Raw genomic sequence first — 18,862 nt, 5'->3', positions numbered from 1 at the left:
GAGCTAAACCAGCCTCATTAGTTTCAATGCGAGGAGCATTTCAGGTAAGACAGATAAACTTAAGAGCTTGGATTAGTACGTGGAATTATGATGTCATTGCCATTACAGAAACTTGATTGAAAGAGGGACAGGATTGGCAACTAAACATTCTACGTCCTAGTCTACAAACTTTGGTCTCCCATTTGGACAGGTAGTCCAAACTCCTTGCAGGTCTGGGAGAACCAACCTACATTGCAAATGAGTTTCATGAAGGGATGCCAGCATGGCATCACAGCAAGCAACAACTCATGGATGGGGACATGGTCTTGGCATGCAGTCTTGCCAAGTTAAACAGACCTGCAAGGAGTTTAGACTACCTGTCCAAGTGGGAGACCAAAGTTTGTAGACTTGGACGTGGAGACAGCACTTTCCATCAACTGTGTCAGCCTTGCTCTGGAGGTCGTTGACTGCCTCACATTCCTTCAATCAACAATGTCAGCTCGGCATTCAGGTGGAGTCACCAAAATGGTGCAATACCAGCATGGCTAAAAATACACCACAGCAGCAGCTGAATGCAGGCCTGTTTTACCTCACTGCCAATCTTGAAAGTCTCTAATGTTGTTTCACTGTAACTGATGAATTTGTGCATGTTCTTGTGGAAAACAAATGACGCACAGGATCCAAGCAACACCCTATTTTCCACAGGAGTTAATGAGCTGATGAGATCAAAGGTCTTGGCGAGCTCTATGCGGGCAATGTAGAGTGGTCTGTGCTATTCACAGCACTTTTATAACTGCCAAGGTGAGAAAATCGTGTCAACTGCCAACTCTGAAGCTGCACCGAAACTCCGGTAGATTTATGACATCAGGATCTTCAACCTAGTCAGAGCAATGCAAGCAAAGACCTTCCCCACAATACTTAACAATACTTGACTTGGTAATTGTTGCAGTCACTGTGAGTCCCTTTGTTTTTGTCCAAGGTGACTATATTTGTATCACATGTCTTAAGGCACAAATCTTTCCATTCAGCAGAGACACAAGTTGTGGAGATTCTGCAGTGTGGAGAACCTGCAGTGCTGGCTTCCCACATTTGATGATCTGAGGTAGAATGTCATCATTTCCTCAGAATTTCCCACTGTAAAGATATCAATGGCCTTGTTAGGTTTGACTGTGTTGAGAACCCTCATGAACTGCAAGCAAGTCTCCAGCAAACAAATTCTCAGTGTTCTCAGAGCTGCCAGAGTCATGGCTTAACATACTGCTCAGCACTCCTTCAATCAATTCTCGTTGAAACTCTGCAGCATCATACAATCTGCTGCTGGATCCGGGATGTGAGAGGGTTGTATGAAGGAATCAAGGAAGCAACAGGCCCAAAGGCAACCAAATCAGTTCTCTTGAAGACAGACACAGGAATTATCATTGCTGAATTAAGCAAGCAGGTAAAAAGGTGGGTTGAGCACTGCCCCAAACTCTATGCAACCGAGAATATTGGCTCTGAAGAAATTTCAATGTCATTCCAGACATTCCTGTTCTCCTACACTTCTTAGTATTCCACAATTTGTGTGTTCCCTTGCCCTTGCTTGTCGATCCCAATGCTTCATACTTCTCGGAATGTCATTTGTCATTTCTTTGCACATTTGACGATTCAATTGACGGCTTGCTGCAGTCTACACTTTTCTGCCTCATGATGAACCACAAAACAAATTTGTGTATCATCTACAAACCTCATAATCACGTCCCATGTATTTAAGTCTAAAGCATTGATATTATGCAGAAACGGCGATTGGCCTGAAATGTTTCACATTCTTCGGCACAATGTGCCACACTTCACAATTAGCTATTAATACTCCTCACTTTTGACATTCTGAAAACCTTGCTTTTGCCCCTTGCCACCACCTATTTCACCTTTTCATCGGAGTTTGGAAAATTCATTTGAACCATGCAGGGTGTACTACTTTTCTCTCTCCTGTTATTTACAGTCAAACATGCGTTTTCAAAATTAGTGCTAACTGGTATTGATTATCTCAAGTTTCTTGCGGTACTTACTAATCTCATCCTCAATTGCAAGCTTTGTAATTTACTAGCAACTGAAGCAAGGTTGACGAGTCCATAATTTCCTGGCTACGCCATTGTCCCCGTGTCTGTGTGGGTTTCCTCCGGGTGCTCCGGTTTCCTCCCACAGGCTAAGGAAGTGCAGATTAGGTCGATTGGACATCTAAATTGCCCCTCAGTGGTTAGGTGGGGTTACTGGGTTACAGGGATAGGATGGACACCCGCGTTTAAGTAGGGTGCTCTTTCCAAGGGCCGGTGCAGATTCGATGGGCCGAATGGCCTCCTTCGGCCCTGTAAATTCTATGATTCTATTCTATGTTAGGTGAATTGGACATTCTGAATTCTCCCTCTGTGTACCCAGAACAGGCGCCGGAGTGTGGTGACTAGGGGCATTTCACAATGACTTCACTGCAATGTTAATGTAAGCTTACTTGAATAATAAAGATTATTACATGGGAAGAGAATGGAAAAGGTGCTTCAGGCACTCAAGTAAGCATTTTGCTTCAGTTTCTTTTTTGAAACAAAGATGAAATAGGCGTTTGTGAGCTGGGTATGGTAGGTTGTTGCAAAAGGTTAAATCTCACAGAATCGAGGGTGAGGTAGCCAATTGGATACAAAATTGGCTTGGCGACCAAAGCCAAAGGGTGGTTGTGTAGGGTTGTTTTTCAAACTGGTGGCCTGTGATTTGCCTCAGGAATCGATGCTGGGTTCACTGTTACTTGTGATATATATTCATGATTTAGATGAGAATGTAGGAGGCATGGTTAGTAAGTTTGCAGATGACACCAAGATTGGTGGCACAGTGGATAGTGAAGAAGGTTATATAAGATTGAAACTAGATCTTGACCAATTAGGCCAGTGCGCCGATGAATGGCAGATGGAGTTTAATTTGGATAAATGTGAGGTGATGCATTTTTGGTAGATCAAATCAGGGCAGGACATACTCGGTTAATGGTAGGGAGTTGGGGAGAGTTACAGAACAAAGAGACCAAGGGGTACAGGTTCATAGCTCCTTGAAGGTGGAGTCGCAGGTGGACATAGTGCTGAAGAAGGCATTTAGCGTGCTAGGTTTTATTGGTTAGAATATTGAACACAGGAGTTGGATCGTCTTGTTGAAATTGTACAAGACATTAGTGAGACCACACATGGAATACTGTGTTCAGTTCTGGTCACCCTATTATAGGAAGGATATTATTCAACTAGAAAGAGTGCAGAAGAGATTTATGAGGATGCTACCAGGACTTGATGGTCTGAGTTATAAGGAGAGGCTGGACAAGCTGGGACTTTTTTCCCCCTGGAGCATAGGGCGCTTAGTGTTGATCTTATAGAGGTCTATAAAATAATGAGGAGCATAGATAAGGTAGATAGTCAACATTGTTTCCCAAAAGGTAGAGGAGACTAGAACTAGAGGGCATAGGTCTAAGGTGAGAGGGGAGAGATACAAAAGAGACCAGAGGGGAAATATTTTCACACAGAGGGTGGTGAGCATCTGGAAAGGGCTGCCAGAGTCAGTGGTAGAGGCGGGTACAATTTTTTCCTTTAAAAATGTGAGACAGTTACATGGGCAGGGTGGGTACAGAGGGGTATGGGCCAAATGCGGGCAAGTGGGACTAGCTTAGTGATCGAAACTGGGCGGCATGGACAAGCTGGGGTCGAAGGGCCTGATTCCATGCTGTAAACATTTATGACTCCGTAACCACTACTGAAGACAAATATTTGAAAGGATGCTAAGTCACAAATATCATTAACCTATGAGCAGCAGACAAGAACGGGATGGATTCAGGATTATGAAGGACCTTGATGAGAAAATAGAGAATCATAGAATCCCTGCAGTGCAGAAGAAGGCCATTCAGTCCATCAAGTTTGCACCGACCTCTGAAATAGCACCCCACCCAGGTCCACGTACGCTACCCTATCCCCGTAACAGCAATTAACCTTTGGGCACTAAGGGGCAATTTAGCATGGCCAATCCAACTAACCTATACATCTTTGGACTGTGGGATGAAACCGGAGCACCGTGAGGAAGCCCACAGACACTGGGAGAATGTGAAAACTTCACACAGTCACCCAAGGTTGGTGGGTACTACCCATAATGTTAAAAAATAACTGAGAAGAGGAACTGTGCCAGAAGGCTGGAGGATGACAAATGCTCACCTTGTTAAATAAAAAGTTAATAGACAAGTCAGGAGGTTATAGGCCAGTTAGTCCCACCTCAGTAAACAGCAGTAAAATCCTGAATTAAGTATTGGCTCAAAGGCAGCAGTTTCCCCTCGAGTCCGATTGTGGGCTCAAGATTCATTGCTGGAACCACATAACACAAGTTGTTACGTCAAAGGAAAACTGAGGGGGTGCTGCATTGTCAGAGGTGCCGTTCCGCAGATGAGATGTTAAACGGAAGCTCCGTCTGCCAGTCAGACTGAACTAAAAACTCCCATTACACCATACAAAGAAAAGCAGTCTCCTCTCAGCAATCTGGCAAATATATATCCCTCAACTAACAAACATCACAATTGTTGGTTGAACCTTGCGGCATGTAAAATGATTGCCATGTTTATCTACAAAACAACAGTGAGTGAACTTCAAAAAAAATCCATTGGGTGTGATGATGGAATCAGTGGGGAAATGTGTGCGAGATGTATTCGGAACAAAGTAATTGTCAAATTGGTTGTACTGACCTTGGTTCCAAATTTCTTGTTATTTTTGAGTCAGACCCAAACTGAAAGGGAAGCTGAAACTGGTTGAAACCTGATAAAAGACGCAGAGCCATTCATCCTCACCTTATCTAGCAGGCAGGCTGAACATGCTCAGCGACCGAGATTCCACAGCCCTCTGGGGTACAGAATTCCAAAGCTTCACCAGCCTCTGACTGAAGAAACTCAGAGCAGAGATACGGGGAAAAGGCACTAAGCCATGCTGCTCATTCATAATAATAATCTTTATTATCCCCTAATCGCCACATTCCACCGCTTGTTCAGGTACTCAAGAGGGAGAATTCATAATGTCCAGATTACCTAACAGCACATCTTTCGGGACTTGTGGGAGGAAACCGGAGCACCCGGAGGAAACCCAACAGACACAGGGAAAACGTAGACTCCACATGGACAGTGACCCAAGCGGGAATCGAACCCAGGACCCTGGCGCTGCGAAGCAACAGTGCAAATCACTGTGCTAACGTGCCACCCATTTGGAGAGCTGGTGCAGACACAATTGACACAATTGACAAATGGCCTTCTTGTGAGCCCGAACAGTTCTGTGATTCTGAATAATAGAAGGTTTAGAACACAGAAACACAGAAAGAGACCATTTGGCCCATTGTGTCTGCGCCGGCCAAAAAATGAGATCCCCAGCCAAATCCCACTTTCCAGCATTTGGGTCTGTAGCCCTGCAGGTTATAACACTTCGAGGTACAAATCCAGACACAATTTAAATAAGTAGAATGTTTCTGCCTCTACCACGCTTTCAGGCAGCAAGTTCCAGACCCCACACCCTCTTAGTGAAAAATAATTTCCTCATCTCCCCTCTAATCCTTCCTCCTCATCACAGTCTTAAATGGTTTCCCTTTATTCTATGATTGTGGCCCTAGTTCTAGAATCACCAGCCAGGGAAACATCCCATCTGCAACTGCCCAGTCTCACCCTGCAAATGTTTTGTAAGGTTCAAGGAGATCCCCTGTCAGTCTTCGAAACTCTAGATAATTCAGACCCAATTTCCTCAATCTCTCCTCAGAAAATAATCCCATCTTCCCAGGGATTAGTCTGGTGAACCTCTGTGGGAGGTATATCATCTGGAATGTTTTCAAAAATGGAACATTCACAACCATCTGTCGTCAAGAATTCCGTAAGTTCACAACTCAGTGAAATGTCTCCTCATCTCAGTCCTAAATGATCATCCCCTTATCTTGGGGATTTAACTCATGTTCTCAACTCCCCAGCCAGTGAAAACAGCCTCTTGGTTAACTGTGTCCATTCACAATCTTTAAAACTCCAGAGTCCATTGCCCAATTTACTGTCACAGGTCAACCCTGTCACTAGGCTTTTGTTTTTCAATGGATGTAGTTTTGTTGAATATTTGAATGCATTCTTTCCTACTATTTATTTATTACCATACCTTTCAGCTTATTTACCCAATCAGCTTTAGCCCGCACTCACTTCATTGGACTGGATTTGTTTATTGTCACATGTACCGAGGTACAGTGAAAAGTATTTTTCTGCATGCAGCTCAGATCATTTAGTACATGGAAAGAAAATACGTAATAGAGCAAAACAATGTAAATACATACACACCGGCATCGGGTCAAGCTTACAGGCTGTAGTATTAATCAGGTCAGTCCAAAAGAGAGTCATTTAGGAGTCTGTAACAGCGGGGAAGAAGCTGTTTTTGAATCTGTTTGTGAATGTTCCCAGACTTTTGCATCTCCTGCCTGTTGGAAGTTGGAAGAGTGAGTAAGTCGGGTGGGAGGGGTCTTTGATTATGCTGCCCGCTTTCCCCAGTCAACGGGAGGTGTAGAGTCAATGGATGGGAGGCGAGTTTGTGTGATGGACCCAAGTAATTGGCTTTCAGTTTTTGGCTCATGTATGCAGTTCTCAAACTGAATATGAATTTAATTGTGTTATGAGGTTTACTTTAACCCTGAGGATCTTTTGCTTAGAAATTACTAATTAACCCTGCCTCTTTACTGAAGCTAAATTAGCTTCATCCTTATTGGTTCTACAATATATTACTCCAGAAAATTGTCATGAAAGCATTCTACAAACTAGTCTTCCAGTCTATCATTGCCGTTGGGCCACCGAAGGTGAAATACAAGCTCTTTCCTTCAACGAAAGCAGAGTAAAGGCCTTGCTGGCACAGAATACACTGACTAGTCGCCCTACAAGTTGCGCTGCAGAAAAAGTCACTCACCTTTCCGTTCCTCTTCGGAAATATCATGGGTCTTCTGCTCCACAAAATCTGCGTATGATGCTGCATACCACACCTGCAAGTACACACACACAGCAAAGCTCAGAGACAGAGAGTCTGGTATTCATGGCCAGCACAACCACGTGGGATTCAAGGCATCCTCTGCATTCCTTTCTTCAATTAGTTCCTTCCTTATTATCAAATAAAGTATTTTAACCTTATAGCTTCACAATGATCCATTTGTCCTTTAGATTTCCTGGTTTTAACAAACATTAGTGTGTTTCTTCCTGTCTATTGTCCCATGCTGCACTCTTCTTCTGAAGGCACTGGCTCTGAGCAAAGCTCAAGTAACATGAAAGCCAAGTTGTTACCTTACCAAGTGGCCATTACTAACAAGTAAACTTAAAGCAACAACCTGGGATTTAAACGGCACCTTTAACATAATAAAACAGCCCAAGATGATGCTACTTATAGTTGATTTTTGATTGTTTGGAAAGTCTTCATGATGTTTTTTGTTCCTAGACCTGTCCTTTTTTAGAAGTCTGTGGCTGTGTTCTATTTCAGGACTTTCCTGACAGACTATTTGGCCTGAGCTCCTGATGAGCACTAAAGAAAATTCAATTGCCTATTCTGTACATCCATTTAGTATATCATTCACCCAAGTAACTGACCACGAATGATTTCTGACACTGACAAGCCCCCCTCAGATGGCTGAGTTTCTATTTTCTATTTCAGGCAACATGCTGTGCAGACATTCTACACTCTACCTCTCACTCTCGCTCTGGGATCATACCTAGTTTCTGGATCCAGCTTCAATTCAAAATTCTTCACTCTCAACCCAAGTGGCACAACAATCAATTTAAAGTTAATTCCACATTACTTCTTTTTTAGTTCTCTTCCCACATCTAGTGGCTTGTGAAACAGACAAAGCACATACTTATGTTTTTTTCCATCGCGTGTTTTTCTTTGAACAAGTCATTAGCTTGTCTCCAGCGGCCATAGCTTGAGGGGCATTGCTCTGCATGAAATATGGCTGACCAGGAGACATTCCTGCTCTTACCATCTGCCAGAGGCATATCTAGAAGGAGTTACAGGTTGGTAATCAACCTGTTTGGCTTTATTATGAATGCACCTTCTGTGGTTATCATGTCCTGGAGTGGGACTCGAACCCAAAGCTTCTCGCTCAGAAGGCAGGGAAGCAACAAAACCTCCCCCACATCACTAGTAAGTAAGTTTAATAAAGATGGAACTTCAGTGAACCACATGGTGAGTTATGCCATTTGCAAACTTTAATGACTTATGCGCATATACATCTTGGGCCCTCTGCTCCTACACATAACTGTTTATTTTATACTGCCTTTTTGCGTACTTTCCACAAATGGAAACACTTCATACATCTCTGCATTAAAATTTATCTGCACTGGTCTACCCATTCCACCAACCCTGTCCATGTCTTTTAGAAGTTCTACACCATTCTCCTCACAGTTCATAATGCTTCCAAGTTTTGTGTCATACTGTGTCCCATACACCAAGGTCTAGGCCATTAATGTATATCAGGAAGAGCTGAAGGCCCAACACCGCTGGGGAAAGTCCAGTATAAAAATTTCTCCAGTCTGAAAATTATCCATTCCATTTACTCTCTCTTTCAGTTTTGGATCCATGTTGCTACTGTCCCTTTTATTGCATGAGCTCTAACTTTGCTCACAAGTCTCTTTTGTGGAACGTCATCAAACATCTTTTCAAAGTCTATGTACATCACCTCAACAGCATTACCCTCATTTACCCTCTCTGTTACCCCATCACAAAACTCAAGTTGGTGAAACGTGATTTGTCCTTCACAAATCCATGCCGACTCTGCAATTTCAAATCTCATTTCCCTTAACTTCCTTGGATTCATCTCATCTGGCCCAGTTGCCTAATAAACCAAAGTAAAGACAACCTATTCAATTACACCTCCTTCATAATTCAAAATCCTTCCAGTTACTGAATTACATCCTCTGTCAAAATGACCGAAACAACATCATCATTCTTGAGAAACATGATGTGGAGATGCCGGTGTTGGACTGGGGTGAGCACAGTAAGAAGTCTTCCAACACCAGGTTGAAGTCCAACAGGTTTGTTTCAAACACTAGCTTTCGGAGCACTGCTCCTTCCTCAGGTGAATGAAGAGGTATGAAATGAAATTAAATGAAAATCGCTTATTGTCACGAGTAGGCTTTAATGAAGTTACTGTGAAAAGCCCCTAGTCGCCACATTCTGGCGCCTGTTCGGGGAGGCTGGTACGGGAATGTATGTTCAGAAATATATATAGACAAAGTCAAAGATGCCAGACAATGCTTAGAATGCAAGCATTTGCAGATAATTAAGTCTTTACAGATCCAGAGATAGGGGTAACCCCAGGTTAAAGAGGTGTGAATTGTCTCAAGCCAGGACAGTTGGTAGGATTTCACAAGCCCAGGCCAGATGGTGGGGGATGAATGTAATGTGACATGAATCCCAGGTCCCGGTTGAGGCCGTACTCATGTGTGCGGAACTTGGCTACAAGTTTCTGCTCGGCGATTTTGCGTTGTCGCGCGTCCTGAAGGCCACCTTGGAGAACGCTTACCCGGAGATCAGAGGCTGAATGCCCTTGACTGCTGATGTGTTCCCCGACTGGAAGGGAACATTCCTGCCTGGTGATTGTTGTGCGATGTCCATTCATCCGTTGTCGCAGTGTCTGCATGGTCTCGCCAATGTACCACGCTTCGGGACATCCTTTCCTGCAGCGTATGAGGTAGACAACGTTGGCCGAGTCGCACGAGTATATGTACTGCGTACCTGGTGGGTGGTGTTCTCACATGTAATGGTGGTACCCATGTTGATGATCTGGCATGTCTTGCAGTGATTGCCATGGCAGGGTTGTGTGGTATCGTGGTCGCTGTTCTGAAGGCTGGGTAGTTTGCTACAAACAATGGTATATTTCAGGTTGCACGGTTGTTTGAAGGCAAGGAGTGGGGGTGTGGGATGACCCTGGCAAGATGTTCATCTTCATCGATGACACGTTGAAGGCTGTGAAGATGTCGTAATTTCTCCGCTCCGGGGAAGTACTTCCGTATATGGACTCTATCTTGGTTTCCAGGTTGCTGCATTTGCTGTAGAGCTGGTGTGTCATCAATAAGTTCCATCACACCATCAGACTCACCATGGACTACTCTCTAAAATTGGTTGCATTCTGGGACACATTCATCTCCATCAAGGACGGTGACCTCAGCACTTCGCTTTACCGCAAGCCCACGGATAACCTCATGATGCTCCACTTCTCCAGCTTTCACCCGAAACACATTAAAGAAGCCATCCCCTATGGACAAGCGCTCCGTATACACAGGATCTGCTCAGACGAGGAGCGTAACAGACATCCACAGACGCTGAAAGATGCCCTTGTACGAATGGGATATGGCGCTCGACTTATCGATCGACAGTTCCAACGCACCACAGCAAAACCGCACCGACCTCCTCAGAAGACAAACACAGGACACAACAACAGAGTGCCCTTCGACGTCCAGTACTTCCCCGGAAGTCTTTTTGGGAAGGAAATCCTTCCCTGGTCTGTCCTACACGTGACTCCAGATCCACAGCAATGTGGTTGACTCTTAAATGCCTTCTGAAATGACCAATCAAGACATCAAATTACATCAAACCACTACAGAACAGTCAATACGCATTGAAAACAGAGGGATCACCCAGCATTGAGCGAGGCATAGGAAATGACAACAGCACACCCAGCCTTATTGACTCTGTAGATACTGGCAGCTTAAAATAGGAAGAGCTGTCCCACAGACTGGTCAAGCCTGCTCCTTTGACAGTACCTTTTAAACCTGCAACCTCTAATATCTAGAAAGATAAGAGCAGCAGGTACATGGGAATACCACCACCTGCAAGTTCCTTTCCAAGTCACAAACCAACCTGACTGGGAAATATATTGTTTTTCCTTCACAATATCCTAGTCTCCCTTCCTAACTGCACTCTAGATACATGCTTACACTAAATGGACAGCAGTGGTTCAAGGTGGTGGCTCACTACCACTTTCTCAATGAGCGGTGAGTAATAAATGCTACATTCCATGAAAGAATAAAAGAAATTGGAGGAGGAGGGGGCAAGTTGGTACATTGAGAAACAAATTAAACAGGATGACAGTAGGCAGGCACAACAAATTAATACAAGGCTTCCAGCAAATTTACCTTCTCTTAAGGCACAAACACTCAGCAGAAAAAGTGATTCGACCATTGCCAACAAGAGAAGTAAAGGACTGTATTGGATGGAGAGAAGAAGCCTCTATAGTGACCAGAAAAATAGTAAGTCTCGAGATTTGGAGCATTTCAGTATTCAGCAAAAAAAACCATAAAGAAACTGATAAAAAGAAAACCGAATATGAAAGTAAATTAGAAAGAAACATTCAAACAACTGTAAAAGCTTCTATAGGTATGTAAAAATGAAAAGGCTAGCAAAGACAAATGTGCGCAGATGCAGGGTATTTTATGATGGGGACAAGGAGAAGGCCGAGAAACGAAACAAATACTTTGTGTCCTTCTTTACAGGGGAAGGAACATATTTCCAAGTCAGAATGATGAATGGCCTTCCTACGCAAAGAGACTGTAGGGTACCCCAAGCCCCCAGAAACCGCACTATTAGACTATGTAGTAAAATAAACAGAGTTACTGGACAGAGCTCGGACACCACTGGATGAGACCAGACAAAAATGGGAGGACAAACTGGGGACAGAGGTAGGGTGGTGACTCTGGAGCGAAGCCCTGAGCAGGGCTTACTCCACCTCTTCCTGCACAAGGCTCAGTCTAATTCAGCTCAAATTAGTGCACAAAGCACACCTGACCAGAACCCGAATGAGCAGGTTCTTCCCGGAGATGGAGGACAAATGTGAACACTGCCAAAGGGGCCCAGCCAACCACACCCACATGTTCTTGGCTTCTCCCAAACTTGTTGGGTTCTAGACAGCCTTCTCCAAGGCAACGTATGGGGGTGAGGGTGAAGCCATGCTCTATTGTGGCATTCTTCGGGGCATCGAAGCAGCCAGAACTACACGTGGAGAAGGGGGCCGACGCCTTAGCTTTCGCTTCCCTAATCGCACGCCAGAGAATCCTGCTCGGCTGCCGAACAGCAGCACCACCCACAGCTGCAGACTGGCTCGCTGACCTCTCGGAATTTCTCCACCTGGAGAAGATTCAGTACGCCATCCGAGGGTCGGAGGAAGGCTTCCGAGATACATGGGGGCAGTTCATTGGTCTGTTCCAAAAACTGTTCGAGGCCAGCAACGATGAGTAAGGTAAGAATAAAAGATAGACGAGGAACCAAAGGATTGCGTAACCCAGAGAGGGGGTGGGGGTTGGGGTGGGGGGGGGGGAAGGAGCAAAGAGAAGACAGAAGGGAGGTGGGAAAGGTGGCCTGGCGGTTAGCACAACCGCCTCACGGCGCTGAGGTCCCAGGTTTGATCCCGGCTCTGGGTCACTATCTGTGTGGAGTTTGCACATTCTCCCCGTGTCTGTGTGGGTTTCGCCCCCACAACCCAAAAATGTGCAGAGTAGGTGGATTGGCCATGCTAAATTGCCCCTTAATTGGAAAAAATAATTGGGTAATCTAAATTTAAAAAAAAAGGAAGGTGGGAAAGCCACAAATGAGAAGAGGGGGGTAACCCGCCACGCACGGGACAGGGGAACACGCAAGGGAGGGGGTGGGGCGGGGAGGGGTGGACAGGATGAACCTTTCTGTACAATAAAGTAAGTTAACGCAGGTAAGAAAAATGTGATGTTTATATACAATTGCTTATAAATATGAAAAAAAGGCAATAGAAAGATTTTGTTTAAAAGACTGGCGAGTGGATTAGAGTTGAACTTGCAGGTGTTGATGTTTCCAGGTGTTTGCTGCCTGCATCGTTCTAAATGGTAGTAGTCATTGGTTTGGAAGGTGCTGCTCAAGGGGTCTGGCGAGTTTCTGCATTGCATCTTGTAGATGGTATGTGCTGTTGCCAAAGGCAAGTGCAACAAACAATTAAAAACACAAATGTTATGTGGCCTTTATTGCAAGAGAATTTGAATACTAGAGTAAAGAGGTCTTCCTGCAGTTATATAGAGCCTTGGTGTGATCACAACTGAAGCACCGTGAAGTACCGCGCGGGGCTCCTTACCCAAGGATGTACATGCCAGGGGGATGGGAACCTATGCAAGGAGTCAGAGAAAGAAGGAGCAAGGACAAAAGCAAAAGATAGAAAACTGAATAAGAAAAGTGATAGGTGGAGAAACCAAGGACAAAATTCAAACAGGGCAAAAGTGAAAGATATTGGAAGCAAGAGAAACAATGTGAAAAAGGCAAACTCAGAAGGCTGTGCGCCTTAATGCACAGAGTATTTGCAATAAAGTGGATGAACTAATCGCGCAGATAGATATAAATGGGTACGATATAATTAGGATTACGGAGACATGGCTGCAGGGTGACCAGGGATGTGAACTGAATGTCCCAGGGCTTTCAGTATTTAGGAAGGACAGACATAAAAAAGGTGGTGGCATGGCACTGTTGGTTAAAGAGGAAATTAACACAATAATGAGATGGAATATTAGCTCGGACAATGTGGAATCTATATGGGTAGAGTTGAGAAATACCAAGGGACAAAAAACATTAGTGGGTGTCATATATAGACCCCCCCCCAAACTGCACTGGTGAGGTTGGGAATGGCATGAAACAAGAAATTAGTGATGCATGTAATAAGGGAATATCGGTGATCGTGGGTGATTTTAATCTTCACATAGATTGGGCAAATCAAATTAGCCACGATGCCGTAGAGGAGGAATTCATAGAGTGTATACGGGATGGTTTTCTTGACCAATATGTGGAGGAACCAACTAGAGTTCAGGCCATCTTAGACTGGGTGCTGTGTAATGAGAAGGAAGTCATTGCCAATCTGGCTGTACGAGGCCTCTTGGGGATGAGCGACCATAACATGATAGAATTTTAAAATCAAGATGGAGAGTGAAGTAGTTGATTCAAAGAACATAGAACAAAGAAAATTACAGCACAGGAACAGGCCCTTCGGCCCTCCCAGCCTGCGCCGATCCAGATCCTTTATCTAAACCTGTCTCCTATTTTCCAAGGTCTACTTCCCGCTGTTGCCGCCCATTCATATCCCTGTCTAGATGCCTCTTAAATGATGCTATCGTGCCCGCCTCTACCACCTCCGCTGGTAAAGCGTTCCAGGCACCCACCACCCTCTGCGTAAAAAACTTTACACACACATCTCCCCTAAACCTTTCACCTCTCACCTTGAAATCATGACCCCTTGTAACTGACACCCCCACTCTTGGAAAAAGCTGGTTGTTATCCACCCTGTCCATACCTCTCATAATTTTGTATACCTCAATCAGGTCCCCCCTCAACCTCGGTCTTTCCAATGAAACCAATCCTAATCTACTCAACCTTTCTTCATAGCTAGCACCCTCCATACCAGGCAACATCCTGATGAACCTCCTCTGCACCCTCTCCAAAGCATCCACGTCCTTCTGGTAATGTGGCGACCAGAACTGCACGCAGTATTCCAAATGTTGCCGAACCAAAGTCCTATACAACTGTAACATGACCTGCCTACTCTTGTACTCAATACCCCGTCCGATGAAGGCAAGCATGCTGTATGCGGCATGCTAAATTCGGAGACTAAGGTGCTGAATCTTAATAAAGGGAACTATGAGGATATGAGGCGTGAGTTGGCCTTGATAGATTGGGGAGAGTTACTTAAAGGGATGACAGTGGATAGGCAATGGCAAACATTCAAGGAACGCATGGAGGAACTACAGCAACTGTTCATTCCTGTCTGGCACAAAAGCAAAGCGGGTAAGGGGGCCAATCCATGTCTTACAAAGGAAATTAGAATTAGTATCCGATCCAAGGAAGAAGCATACAGATTGGCCAAGAAAAATAATAGTTCTGATGATTGGGAGCAGTTTAGAATTCACCAAAGAAAGTCGAAGGGATTGATTAAGATGGGGAAAGTACAGTACAAAAGGAAGCTTGCAGGGAACATAAAGATTGACACTAAGAGTTTCTACAGATATGTGAAGAGAAAGAGATTGGTAAAGAGAATTATAGGCCCACTACAGACAGAAACAGGGGAATGCATAATAAGGGACAAAGAAATGGCTGAGCAATTAAATACATACTTTGGTCAGTCTTCGCAAAAGACGACACAAATCAGATCCCAGAAATGTTGGAAAATGATAGGTTTAGTGAGAGGGAAGAACTGAGGGAGATCAACATTAGTAGAGAAATGGTGCTGGGAAAACTGATGGGATTGAAGGTGGATAAATCCCCAGGGCCTGAGAATCTGCATCCCAGAGTGCTTAAGGAGGTGGCTGTGGAAATAGTGGACGCATTGGTGGTCATCATACAGGATTCTATAGACTCTGGAACTGTCTCTGCAGATTGGAGGGTAGCTCACAACACTCCGATATTCAAAAAGGGAGATAGAGAGAAAGCAGGGAATTATAGACAATTAAGCCTAACATCGGTAGTGCTTGAATGCATTATCAAGGACTTTATAGAGGAACATTTGGAAAGCAGTGGCAGGATCAGTCAGAGGCAGAATGGATTTATGAAGGGAAATTTATGCTTGACAAATGTGTTGGAATTCTTTGAAGAGGTAACCAGTACAGTCGATGTGGTATATTTGGACTTTCAGAAGGCATTTGACAAAGTCCCGCGTAAAAGATTATTGTACAAAATGAAAGCACATGGGATTGGGGGGAATGCATTGAGGTGGATAGAAAACTGGTTGGCAGAGAGGAAACAAAGAGTAGGGATTAATGGGTCCTTTTCAAATTGGCAGGCATTAACCAGTGGGGTATCACAGGGATCAGTGCTAGGACCCCAGCTAATCACAATATATATTAATGCTGTGCGGGTTAGGTGGATTGGGCATGCTAAATTGTCCTTAATCCAAAACGGTTGGATGGGGTTAATGGATTACGGGGATGAGGTGTGGGCTTGGGTAGAGTGCTCTTTCCAAGGGCCGGTGCAGACTCGATGGGCCAAATGGCTTCCTTCTGCACAGTAAATTCTAGGATTCTACGATTTGGATGAGGGAACAAAATGTAACATCTCAAAGTTTGCAGATGATACCAAATTAGGTGGGAGGGTGAATTGTGACGAGGATGCAGGGATCCTACAGCAAGATCTGGACAGGTTGAGTGAGTGGGCAAAGCAATGGCAGATGCAGTATAATTTGGATAAGTGTGAGGTTATTCATTTTGGAAGCAAAAACAGGAAGGCAGATTACTACTTGAATGGTTGCAAATTGGGAGAGGGGAGTGTGCAGCGTGACCTGGATGTTCTTGTGCACCAGGCGGTAAAGGCTAATGGTATGTTGGCCTTCATTGCAAGAGGCTTCGAGCATAGAAGCAGGGATATGTTGCTGCAATTGTACAGTGCCTTGACGAGGCTACACTGGAGTAGTGTGTTTGCTCTTTCACCAGGATGTTGCCTGGTATGGAGGGTGCTAGCTATGAAGAAAGGTTGAGTAGATTAGGATTGTTTTCGTTGGAAAGACGGAGGTTGAGGGGGGACCTGATTGAGGTCTACAAAATTATGAGAGGTATGGACAGGGTGGATAGCAACAAGCTTTTCCCAAGAGTGGGGGTGTCAGTTACAAGCGGTCACGATTTCAAGGTGAGAGGGGGAAAGTTTAAGAGAGATGTGCGTGGAAAGTTTTTTACGCAGAGGGTGGTGGGTGCCTGGAACGCTTTACCAGCGGAGGTGGTAGAGGCGGGCACGATAGCATCATTTAAGAGGCATCTAGACAGGTATATGAACGGGCGGGAACAGAGGGAAGTAGACCTTGGAAAATAGGAGACAGGTTTAGATAAAGGATCTGGATCGGAGCAGGCTGGGAGGGCCGAAGGGCCTGTTCCTGTGCTGTAATTTTCTTTGTGCAGTTTTGGTCTTCTCTGAGGAAGGATGTTCTTGCTCTCGAGGGAGTTCAGCAAAGGTTCACTAGACTGATTCCAGGGATGGTGGGACTGTCATATGAGGAGAGATTGACTATAGAAGCATAGAATAGAACAGTACAGCACAGAACAGGCCCTTCGGCCCTCAATGTTGTGCCGAACAATGATCACCCTACTCCTCCACCCTATACCCGTAACCCAACAATCCCCCCCTTAACCTTACTTTTATTAGGACACTACGGGCAATTTAGCATGGCCAATCCACCTAACCCGCACATCTTTGGACTGTGGGAGGAAACCGGAGCACCCGGAGGAAACCCACGCACACAGGGGGAGGACGTGCAGACTCCACACAGACAGTGACCCAGCCGGGAATCGAACCTGGGACCCTGGAGCTGTGAAGCATTTATGCTAACCACCATGCTACCCTGCTGCCCTGTTGGGATTGTTCTTGCTGGAGTTCAGAAGAATGAGGGGGAATCTCAGAGACTTATAAAATTCTAACAGGACTAGACAGGGTAGATGCAGGGAAGATGTTACCAATGACAGGTGTGTTCAGAACCAGGGGTCACAGCCTGAGGATTCAGGGTAAACCATTTCGGACAGAATAAGGAGACATTTCTTCACCCAAAGAGTGGTGAGCCTGTGGAATTTATTACCACAGGAAGTAGTTGATGCTAAAACTTTGAATATATTCAAGAAGTGACTAGATATAGCCCTTGGGGCGAATGGGCTCAAAGGCTATGGGGAGAAAGCAGGATTAGGCTATTGAGTTGGATGATCAGCCATGATCGTGATGAATGACGGAGCAGGCTCGAAGGGCCAAAATGCCTCCTCCTGCTCCTATCTTCTAAGTATCTATGCCATAGAAGGAGTGCAACAAAGGTTCACTAGATTAAGTCCTGGAGTGACAGGATTGTCCTATGAGGAGAGACTGAGGAGACTGCACCTTCAGTGTAGAAGAATGGAGATTACTTCATTGAGACGTACAAGATCCTTACAGGACTCAAAAGTGTAAGCATAAGGAGGATATTTGCCTGGTTGGTGGGTCTAGAACCAGGGGGCACAATCTCAGATTCAGAGGTAGGCATGTAGGACCAAGATAAGGAGAGATTCTATAGAAACATAGGAGATGAGTGAATCAAAGTAATTCTCTGCCTGAGAGGACTGTGGAGACTCAATAATTGACTATATTCAAGACAGAGATGGTAAATATCTAGATATTCAAAATTTGAAAGGGTATGGGATAGTGCAGGAAAATGGCATTCAAGTCGAAGATCTACTGCCAATGTGCAGGAACACCTGGACAATAATAAGGCTTGGGGTGATGAGTGGCAAGTAGCGTTTGTGCCCCAAGTGCCAGACAATGAGCATATCCAACAAAGAATCTATCTCCCTTGATATTCTGCAACAGAATCATCCCTTAATCACCCACAAATATCAAAATCCTGAGATTCACCTCAGAAACCAAACTGGACCAGCCATACAAATGCTATGGCTACAAGAGTAGGTCAGATGCAGCAACAAGTATCATCTCCCGACTCCCCAAAGCCTGTCCAACATCTACAAGGTGCAAGTCAAGAATGTGAATAAATAATTTCAACTTGCCTGGATGAGTGCATCTTCAACAACACCCAAATAACTCAAATAACCCAAATAGGGGCAGCACGGTAGCATTGTGGCTAGCATAATTGCTTCACAGCTCCAGGGTCCTAGGTTCGATTCCGGCTTGGGTCACTGTCTGTGCGGAGTCTGCACATCCTCCCCGTGTGTGCGTGGGTTTCCTCCGGGTGCTCCAGTTTCCTCCCACAGTCCAAAGATGTGCAGGTTAGGTGGATTGGCCATGCTAAATTGCCCTTAGTGTCCAAAATTGCCCTTAGTGTTGGGTGGGGTTATTGGGTTATGGGGATAGGGTGGAGGTGTTGACCTTGGGTAGGGTGCTCTTTCTAAGAGCCGTTG

The 18,862-nt window shown here is 44.8% G+C and overlaps 1 protein-coding gene across 6 annotated transcripts in view; it reads right to left on the bottom strand.

The window, feature by feature from the left end:
• prdm10 (PR domain containing 10) overlaps window positions 1–18,862 on the bottom strand; it is a 317,111-nt gene that overhangs the window by 175,656 nt on the left and 122,593 nt on the right. For all 6 annotated transcript variants that reach the window (XM_038778556.1, XM_038778562.1, XM_038778560.1 and 3 more), the window contains one exon: window positions 6,930–7,002. In XM_038778556.1, the coding sequence (XP_038634484.1) occupies window positions 6,930–7,002 (73 nt within the window). The remainder of the gene's footprint in view (window positions 1–6,929; window positions 7,003–18,862) is intronic.

The sequence above is a fragment of the Scyliorhinus canicula genome, chromosome 19 (assembly GCF_902713615.1).
Source record: "Scyliorhinus canicula chromosome 19, sScyCan1.1, whole genome shotgun sequence".
In the NCBI taxonomy this organism is placed as follows: Eukaryota; Metazoa; Chordata; class Chondrichthyes; order Carcharhiniformes; family Scyliorhinidae; genus Scyliorhinus; species Scyliorhinus canicula.
Note: the sequence above shows the minus strand (reverse complement) of the source record. Positions and strands in the feature narration are given on the sequence as shown.